Raw genomic sequence first — 10,775 nt, forward strand, 5'->3', positions numbered from 1 at the left:
ATGCCTTCTTTATGGATTCAAGAAATGCTGGCAGTTGTGGTGTTTCAATTATTTGAAGATACAAATATTGTCATATATAAGGTTCTATGATCATAATCTACTGAAATTCGATCAGTAACATATCACAAGGTTAATAAATATCTGGTTTTCTTAGTCTCTTAGTTTAGCAACATGTACTTTGCCAACAAATGGAAAGATTAGGATAAACAGCCTAGTGAACTATGATTTGTTGTACACCAGTGGCATGTAAACCATAATTAAAATGTTGGGTAAAATAACGCCTTAAAGCTTTGGCTTGAAGAAAAAAAACAAAGGATTAAAAAAATATGGAAAATACCCAGTTGCCAGTAAAAATGGCTTTTTAAGGTCTATTTGAACAATGCTGATGGAAGGGGCAGGTCAAAAGGAAGGGGGGTAAGCTGAGCGAGGGCGTCTGGAGATCAGGAGTCAGGCAGGCGTGTAGGAGGATCAGGGTGAAGCAATCTGGCTGCTGGGTTTAGTTTAGTGCTCCGAGTCGGGGTTGTTGCAGCCCTGCATGGTTCATGGATAATGCTACAAACCAGAGCTGCTTGGGCTCAGCAACACCAGTTGGGCTTCGCTAATGGTCTCCTAGAAATTTGAATCAGTTCATATGGACACACCGTTTATGGGGTGAAACGTTTCTCATCTAAGTGACTTCTTTAGTCTCAACTGACTGCAGGTATCCCGCCGGTTTTATATACAAATAGGTGTGACCATTATCTAGAGCTCCAAAGGCCATGTGTACTATTCACAGAGGATTTGGGAACGTTTGCAATCACAGCATTATAAGATGGTGACAGATGTACTCTTAACGCCCAGACACACCCAACCGACTAGCAGTGACGAAGGCCGACTGTTGTGTCGCCTCACGTCGCCTGCCATCTCGGCCAAAAGGTAGCACTTGAACACACCGCGAAGACTACAGCCCACGGCCAACTAGCATGTATGTTCTGCACTGATTCTCTAAGCTGAACAGCCAATCAGAGTGATCGCTCTCACCGATGGGCTCCGCCGATTCAACATGCCGACAGGGGTCCGACTAGTGCCGACGGTGCGGGACACGCCACAAAAACTAGGCTTCACAGATGCTCACCGACAGCCTGTGTCAGGGCCTTTAGATCCCCCCCTGGGTTCAGGGATGGTCATCCCCTCTTCACACAGATGGCCTCTTTGACTCCCCGTTCAAACCAGTGTTCCTCCCTATCAAGGATGTGCACATCCTCACCCTTGAAAGAGTGGCCACTGGCCTGTAGGTGGTGTAGACTGTGGAGTCCTGGTCTGACGTGTTCGCTCTCCTATGTTGTGCCATCCTCTTGGCCAGCATCTGTTTAGCTTCCATCGGTGTACAAGTCACGGCAATCCTCCTGGCACGTAACAGCGTACACTATATTGCTCTGTTTGTGCCAGGGGATCCGACCTTTGGGGTGGACCAATTTCTGGTGCAGCGTGTTTTGGGGTTTGAAAGCAACTGAGACGCGATGTTTTGAAAATATGCGCCTCAACTGTTCCGACACTCCCGCAACACACAGAATCACCACTGGTTTAGGCTGAGACAGCTGTTGTCCTTCTTGTCTCTCAGATCGGCTGGTGCACTGTTCGGGCGTCTTCCTGGCTTTGACAAACACCCAGTTAGGATAACCACACTTAACCAGGGTCTGTTTAATGTGGGATGTCTCCCCTTCCCCGGCCGCTGTGTCGGTGGGGACGTTGTCAGCCCGGTGGTACGGAGTCCTGGTGACTCCTAGTTTGTGCTCCAGTGGATGATGGGAGTCCAACCTTAAGTACTGATCAGTATGTGTTGGTTTACGGCAAACAAAAACAATCAAATGTCCCCCATCACCAATCACAATTTCGCAGTGTAAGAAGGCTAACCTGTCATTTTTCACATCCTCCCTGGTGAATTTGATGTTGTTGTCCACAGAGTTAATGTCATGGGTGAAATGTGGTACGCCCTGAGATTTAATTTTAACCCAGGTGTTGTCCATAAATCTGAACCAATGGCGAGGTGGTGTCCCTGGAGAGGACATCAGAGCCCTCTTAGCATCTTCCTCCATATACAAGTTGGCCACTACAGGTGAGACTGGGGATCCCATAGCACACCCATGCATCTGCCTATAGTACTGCCCCCTGTATGTGAAGTATGTGGACCGAAGACACAGGAGCAGACACACTTGGTCAGTGCTAAGGGTGGCTCTATTGCTTAGGACCACCCTTAACATTTCTGCAACCTTTCTCCCAATAAACGTTGTGTCCAGATGAACTGATTCAACCTTCTGGGATTTTATTTTACTAATGTTGTCTGTAAATCGACTTCAGTTAATCTTTTTGCCGGAGCGATGAGCTGAATAATTTTACCTTATTGATGAGCTCTCCAATCATGCCATTCCATGAGCCATTGGGGAGCTGAGATCCATATTTGCTGTCTGCCACCTGGGGACGAATACAAATAGTTATCTTTGGTGGGAATAATTGACACCTCCTCAGGTCAAGGTACCCGTGAGCTAAACGAAATGAAATGGACATCTAATTAATCTCAAGAGCAGGAAAACCTGCTTGTTTATCAATCAGATGGCCTCTCCATGCCCCCCAGCCGCACACACACACATGCACACAGACAGTTTATATTTTGTCGTTGCCTTCTATGACTAGTTTACACATGTTGGGACCCAAACTGCAGGTCAAAGTCCTTCTTACAGGATGATAAGGACAATAATACTGCATTGGTCTGAACATAAGACTTTTTTTCCCCTGGAAATATGTCGGAAAAAGTGGGGTCGTCTTACTTTTGGGGTCTAGACTGTTAAATGTCAATATACTGTAGCGAATTCAGGGGGCAGCCGGGAACCACCTCAGGGGGCAGCCGGGAACCGCCGCAGCCAGGATGCGAACCCGGGTCTCCCGACTACGTTAACCAGTCAACTAATGGATCTGACCTGTTAGCCAACTGGCTAGCAAGTCTATTCATCCGTGGTCATTACACTACCCCCCTCCCGCACTTCAGCATATCAGATCCCTCACGCCTCTGGGCACACGTGCTCCTGATGGCCTCGCGGTCTCACCATCCCATTTCTGACACCAATGTAGTGAAATCAGGATAAGCCGGGAACCGCCGCAGCCGGGAAGTGAACCCGGGTCTCCCACACCACAGGTGACTATGTTAACCAGTCAACTAAAGGGTCCGACCCGATAGCCAAGGGCTAGTGAGTCTAGTCATTCATGCTCATTAAACAGTTATTGAAATTTTGATAGGCTACATGGTTGTTTTTCACTATGAGATGGATAGCCTAATTGGTATTAGAAATACCAATAGACCACAGTTTATTTTAATTTTTATGGTATGCAAATACCATAAGTCATTCATTTACAAATGTGATATTTAAATTAAATGTGACAGTTTCATCTAAAGGAAGTTGAAAACATGACCACATTTACTAGATGTGAAATACAACAGCCTACCTTGTTTTATTCAATGTGTTTTTATTATCACTGTTTTCAAATAAAATTATTACTATTATTTGTTTTTTTTATAAAAGTAAGTTGGGTCTTCAATAAGCCTTTTTCCAAAATCGAGTCTTGTAAAAGTGTGTGTGTGTGTGTGTGTGTGTGTGGGGGGGGGGGTCGTCTTATAATCAGGGTCGTCTTATATTCAGGTCAATACGGTATATAATTATAAAATGATAAAGTTGTTGGTAATAAAGTTGCAGTCTTGTAAATGTACAGACTTCACACAGAACAGTGTACCCTGTGCAGCACGCTGCGCCACAACTGACCCCACCATGCACTGACTCAACTGCAGAACGTGCTCGACTTCATACTGGACCAGACTCAAAATAGGCATATATTCAATACCGCATAAAAAACACAGACAAGACACACAGACCAAACGAAGCCTTGCAGATGACCTCTGACCCGGCTTGCATAAAAGCTCACCTGATAGATCTCGTACTTGAAGCCCAGGATCTTGGCCAGGGCATCGAGCACATCGATCGAGAAGCCCTTATATCTCTTGGGCTGGCCGAGGATGTTCTCTGCTACCATGACGAAGGGATCCTCCTGCACAGAGAGGCAGTAAGGGGGAGGGAGGGGAGGGGTGTTTAAGGGAGGTGACATGACAAGACAATATCAAGGATAGGAGCAAGGACACGGTGCTGCTGAGCTAAAACACCGAATACTGTGCCAACTCCATCCAGCTGCTATTGGTGAAAGCTTTTTGAGTCAGACATGGTTGTAAAGGGGAACCTCTCAAAGTACTACGTCACACTTCTTCAGCCACCAGACACCCGTTGCTAATTCTGCGATGTGCTTTACAACTTCCATGATGATAAAGGAGACCATCTCATGTCCCAAACAACACAAGAACTGTCAGGACATTCATGGACGCTTATATGTTTTTGAAAACAGCAGTGCTGGCCTGTGGGTCATGGATATCTTAAAGGCCCAAACCGCGTGATTACGAGTCATTGCCACTGTATAACATGTGCCACATATTCCACACAAATACAGAACTATTTCCCCTGAACTGATTTACTTATTATGTTGCATTAATGTTTGCATTACGTTTGCATCAACAACAGATCTGAGAAACTGTGTCCGGGTTGTGGGGTAAACTGTTGGATTTGAACAGACTCTCATCTTGCGGAAATACAAGTTTGGGATGCAGAAATTTAGAGGGACCGTTTTTTTCCCCTGATGTATTTCAACTGTACTCAACGGCTGCTTCTGGCTTAGTTTTGATTGACAGCTCGGGCGCGGAGCAAAACTAAAGCAGGAGTCAAAGATTGGTTCAAATTCACAATTCGAAAGTTGTAGAAGATTTGCGTTGGGTGCTCCCGGGATGCTGTGAATTTCAGAAGAAATGTGACTAGAGGAAGTGCATTGTTACCATTTCCTTAAAGATCCTGAACTTTGCAGAACATCGGCCGCATCCCGTTTAATACACCGCCTACACCCCTACCACAGCTATCAAGTATGAAGAGATCCGGCATTTATTTGTGTGTCGTGAACAGTTTTCTGGAAGGGAAAGTTGGCAAGCCACAAAGCAAATCAAAACCTGTATCTGGTCCAGCCATCTTTCCGTGGCTAACCGAAGACACCGGTTCTGATGCTGCTCATCATCAGCTGGACCACCGCAGGTAAGGACGGATTCTAAATGATGGCTGATATCATGACACACATTACAGCCAAAATGACATCTGACAGGGCGGCGTGGTGGTCTATTACGTTGCCTACCAACGCAGGGATCGGCGGTTCGAATCCCCGTGTTACCTCCGGCTCGGTCGGGCGTCCCTACAGACACAACTGGTCGTGTCTGTGGGTGGGAAGCCGGATGTGGGTGTGTGTCCTGGTCGCTGCACTAGCGCCTCCTCTAGTCAGTTGGGGTGCCTGTTCAGGGGGGAGGTGGAACTGGGGGGAATAGCGTGACCCTCCCACGCGCTACGTCCCCCTGGTGAAACTCCTCACTGTCAGGTGAAAAGAAGCGGCTGGCGACTCCACATGTATGGGGGGAGACATGTGGTAGTCTGCAGCCCTCCCGGATGGGCAGAGGGGGTGGAGCAGTGACTGGGATGGCTCGGAAGAGTGGGGTAATTACATCTGACTAGCATAGGATAAGAAATAAATGTACAAACATATCACACACATGTCCTTGCTTTTAGAGAATGTAACATGTAACATTTTAATTAGAGCAGGGTAAGTGGTTTGGATAATGGTTGGATGGATGGGTAATTAAACTGTCATTTAGTAAAGCGTACAACAGGCTTGTCTGTGCTGTATCAGTACATAATTCATAATTGCTTATAGTAGAGTAATAAAGAGATTTGTGAGTTTTACATGGTAAAGTAACTATGCTCAAGTCTGTTTGATTTTCAAGTCTCCCCGAGTGTTTCGCTGCATCTTTTCGACATCTGCATGAATGGCAGTGGGAATTGGATTTGGAGGGAGGCTAATTTTCTCCAAAAGCCTTTAATTTTGTACAACTATGCTCACCAGGATTGGCAAAGACGGGAACCATCTCAAGCAATGACAAAAAGAAAGAATGCGCTGGTATGGTCCATTAAGGTGTCTCTTCCCTCCCTGGAGCTGATACTTATACTATCCCCCGTCTGGTCGAGTCAGGGACGCTTCAACCCCTCATTGGGGCACAGAGGATTTGACTCTCGCCTCACTCACCCTGCTGGTCGCTCATGACGTGAATTTGCCCTGCTGGTCAGTCATGATGCGGGTGATCTCAGAAATTTAGGTTATTTTACTTTTGCAGTCAGTGAAAGTCACTTTGAATGAGGGTGCCGGGTACTCTTAGTGTTAGAGTCCCAAACAGGCCACCTACCAGTAGAGTCACCACTTTGACTGTCACGCCCTGCATGCCGTTCTCGATGCGGCTCTCCTTCAGACTGCCGTTCAGGCCATGGACAGAATCCCATGTGGCCAGCTGGAACGGAGAGACAAGAAAGATGGGGGAGAGAGGGAGAGAGGGAGAGAGGGAGGGAATCTGAATTTAAAACAAGTCTTTATTTAACAAGATATTTTAAACTGACTTCTTTTTAAAAATATGAACCAAATCCCTCCTTCACATTAACATGTCCAATAAAGACTTAATGTTCCACCACAGAACCAATTCATATATCAATAGAGAGATAGAGAGAGGTAGAGGAAGAGAGAGTGAGAGAAAGAGAGAGTGAGAGAAAGAGAGCGAGGAGAGATGGAGAGCAGTAGAGAAAGAGAGTAAGAGAGGTTGAGTGAGAGAGAGGTAGAGAAAGAGCGAGTAAGAGAGGTTGAGTGAGAGAGAGGTAGAGAAAGAGTGGTAGAGAACGAGAGCGAGGAGAGATGGAGAGCAGTAGAGAAAGAGAGAGCAAGAGAGGTTGAGTGAGAGAGAGGTAGAGAAAGAGTGGTAGAGAAAGAGAGCGAGCGAAAGAGAGTGAGGAGAGAAGGAGAGATGTAGAGAAAGGGAGAGCAAGAGAGGTAGAGAAAGAGAGAAAGAGTGAGAGATGGAGAGAGAAAGAATGAGGAGAGATGGAGAGAGGTAGAGAAAGAGAGAGGTAGAGAAAGAGTGAGCGAAAAAGAGCAAGGAGAGATGGAGAGAGGTAGAGAAAGAGAGAGCGAGACAGGTACAGAGAGATTGGCAGAGAAAGAGAGAAAGAGTGAGATGGAGAGAGAGAGAGAGAACGAGGAGGAGAGATGGAGAGAGCGAGACAGGTAGAGAGAGAGAGAAAGAGAAAGAGAGAAAGAGTGAGATGGTGAGAGAGAGAAAGAACGAGGAGGAGAGATGGAGAGAGGTAGAGAAAGAGAGAGTGAGACAGGTAGAGAGAGAGAGAGAAAGAGAGTGAGAGATGGAGAGAAAGAGCAATAGAGGAGAGCTGGAGAGAGGTAGAGAAAGATAGTGAGTGATGGAGAGAGAGAAAGAGAGAGATAATGGAGAGATTGAGAGCGGTAGAGAAAGATAGTGAGTGATGGAGAGAGAGAAAGAGAGAGATAAAGGAGAGATGGAGAGAGGTAGAGAAAGAGAGAGTGAGACAGGTAGAGAGAGAGAGAGAGAGAAAGAGAGTGAGAGATGGAGAGAAAGAGCAATAGAGGAGAGCTGGAGAGGTAGAGAAAGGTAGTGAGTGATGGAGAGAGAGAGGGAGAGAGATAAAGGAGAGATGGAGAGAGGTAGAGAAAGAGAGAGCAAGGATTTTTATGAATTTTAAACAACTCTTTATTTTACATAAAACACAACTTCAACAATGACATATCCAATTCACAACATCAACATAAGTAACTCCTATACATTAACACGCTCCCCCCCAAAAAAAGAGGAGAAAAAAAGGAGGTCATCTTCCATCACAGAAGCCCAGATTGGCCCAAAGAGGAGAAAAAGATGGACAGGCAGAAAGACAGAATTTTCCAAGCAAAAACTGGAAGGAAAAAAAAAGAAGAATGCACAGAGAAAGTAAATCATAGAAAACGAATAATGCTTGAATAATTCTAAAAGGAGCTTGAAACTTTAAAAAGTGGTCCAATACTGGTCACATACTCCCAAAGGGTTCAACAAACATTATGCAAAAACAGAACCAAATGCCAGTTGCCCCTCACTGACTGAGCAAATGGCTGTCGTGAAACACCACCGTGCAGTAAACTCATCCAAGTTGTTCACGAGGGTAAAGAATGTGAAATCCACTTGGACTCTCGCCTTCACCCTTTCGGTGAACAAAAGAAGTAAATCTTCCTCTGAACCAGTATTAATTAGACTTTTCCTACTTCTATAAATCAATAACTTAGCTTGTCCCATTACAAAATGTAAAAGTTGTCACTTTTCTGCATCCTTCTTCTTGTACCTGGTGCCAAAGATAAAAACACTTTCATGCCATGTGTCACTACAGTGAGAGAATATGATTTGTAGAGCCTCAAAAAGCTCCTGAAGTCTTTCACATTCCACGTTATAATGACAAATGGTCTCTGGCGAGTGACAGAAGCGAGACATAACAGAAACAGTGGGATTTATCTTAGAAATGAAAATATTGACTGCCAGCGCTCCCTGTAGGATCCTCAACCGCAGGTCACCTGGCCTTTTGTTCAGCCGGGCTTTATATAGCACCCTCCACACTGGCCTACAATCATCTGCAACTTTTAACTTTGCTCTCCATACAGCGTCATTTCTCTCAAGCCACACTTTTGTTCATGGCCACAACACAACACCTGTACTCTTTCCCATCTAACATGTAAGGGTCCATTTTAGTAGCCAGAATTGAGACCAGCAAATACAAATAATAAATAGTAAACAGTAATTCATGGTATCAATAAATTCATATTTATATTGTTGGTTCAGATTGCTGTTTCTTGAAACGCAGTGCGTGCAGTGCTGATTAGCCAATCAGCTGCCTTGCTCGAGAGGGAGAACGTTCCAGAACTAGCTAGGTTTCAGAACGCCAGGCAGACGCTTGAGAGAGGCCACTAGAACGGGAGCTGAAGATAAAAGATTCTACTTTGAAATAGCAGTGAGCTACAATTGTTTCTTTTCTTTATCCAAATTGAGTATTTTGTATGGTTTAATCATCCTCCGGACCCTGGGTTTTGTATTGTGTTTGAGTATCACCCAGGACTTGGTGAGTCAATTGCTAGCTAGAAAACTGCTTTTCCACAGAAAAGGCGTGTGAATGCTGAGCTGCTGAAAGAAATGGCGAAAGCATTGCTGAAAATGGATAAAGAGGAAAAGTCAGACAGTCACTAGCCTACCTGAAATACCTGGAAAGTGAAATGGCTGAATATTTTAAAAATTTTAAAGGTATAACAAACTGAAAAAATTGCCATAATGTGCTAAATACATAAATAGTTTGATTGTTGAATGGTTTCTGTAGTTTAAAGTATGAAAACGTGGAAGTGGTGCCACTAATAAAGAACTGCAAAGCAATAGTGTGAAGGACCAGCATTCACACTAATTAGGCTGGCAGTTGAGTTTCAAATTGATATGTAATGTCACAATAGGACTGAACATTCTAACAGGCAAAGTGTATGGCAGAATTGCTAAACTTTAGAGCTGAATTGTTCAAAATCTATAAAATATTTTAAAAATCTGAATAGGATTCTGAGAGAGCTGAAGGTCCTGAACCGTTTAAGCTTTAAATGGGGTTTCTAGCTCAAAAAATGGAGGAGGAGATACAGTTCAAAGGTGATGAGGGTTTCAACCTTTCCCCATAGACTTCCATTGTTTCGAAAAAGTAGAAAAAGCTTAATATGTCTAAAAGTATAAAATATTTCAAAAAAACGAAATGTGAGCCTTAATGGGCATAGAGAGATGAACATTTTTATACCTGAATGGTTTCAGTGGCTAAAAGTATGAAGGAGGAAAAGAGATGGAAAGGTTGCAAAAGTCCCCCATTGACCCCCATTCAAAAAATGGCTGAAAAAAAAGTTGAATATTTCAAAAAGTTCAAAAGGTATGCGAAATCTGACAGGGGGGCAATAATGTCCTTAATGAGTTGAACATGTTGATAGTTGAATGGTTTCAGTAGCTAAAAGTATGAAGGAGCTACAAAGTGTAAAAAAAATGGGCGGAAGAAACATAAATAAATAAAGAACTGCAGAGCAATGGTGTGAATGCCCAGCATTCACACTAACTAGCCAAACTTTTCCGTTTTCAATGTCTGCGTGCATAGGCTAGTTAAAGCTATAAGTAGCTCAGTTTTATGTTGTAGATCATATTTTGTGTAAAGATTATTGAGGAGCTACGTTTTTCTTTTGTAAACCGGATTCAGAATGTATTTTTCTTTTGTGCAAACCGAATTGATAAGCTAGCTACTTCCAGTTAGGCTGCAGCAGCATGGTGTGTTAGCCCAGAAAACTGACCTGCCTCACAGCTAGCTACAGGCAGCCAGGCTGTAGTAGCATCATGCACTAGCATAGGAGATTAAAATGCGTCACATTTTAGCGGTTGGTAGGTTGACTATGTCAATCAGTACTTCTGTTCTTTTCTTTTGATTATTTTATTGAGATATGTAAACTAATGTCTTTGCATGTGTGATGTGCCTGTTATAATGCAGGCCAGGTTTTTTTTGGATTGGGACGATCACGCTTGGTGTTTCATACCCCAAGCTGGAAACAAGATGGCGAGCCACCCATAGGAGACCTGCTGGATCCACGTGGTCTGTCTGCGGCTGCAGACAGCTCATTCTCAGGACAGTAGCCTACAGATTCGAGCACCTGGATTGTGGTAGGACTGACATTTCCAGTTTGTTACTGCAAACCGCAGTTGGACTCATTGGAGCAACAACAGACTTTCCAAA

At 44.3% G+C, this 10,775-nt stretch overlaps 1 protein-coding gene across 1 annotated transcript in view; it reads right to left on the reverse strand.

Moving 5' to 3' along the window:
• The window catches only part of LOC130127193 (glutamate receptor ionotropic, delta-1-like), a 613,283-nt gene that overhangs the window by 56,814 nt on the left and 545,694 nt on the right, over window positions 1-10,775 (reverse strand). Inside the window, exons 10-12 of the mRNA XM_056296763.1 lie at window positions 6,347-6,448; window positions 3,952-4,074; window positions 2,377-2,451 (exon numbers count right to left, since the gene is read on the reverse strand). Of these exons, the coding sequence (XP_056152738.1) occupies window positions 2,377-2,451; window positions 3,952-4,074; window positions 6,347-6,448 (300 nt within the window). The remainder of the gene's footprint in view (window positions 1-2,376; window positions 2,452-3,951; window positions 4,075-6,346; window positions 6,449-10,775) is intronic.

The sequence above is a fragment of the Lampris incognitus genome, chromosome 17, assembly GCF_029633865.1.
Source record: "Lampris incognitus isolate fLamInc1 chromosome 17, fLamInc1.hap2, whole genome shotgun sequence".
NCBI classification, from domain to species: domain Eukaryota; kingdom Metazoa; phylum Chordata; class Actinopteri; order Lampriformes; family Lampridae; genus Lampris; species Lampris incognitus.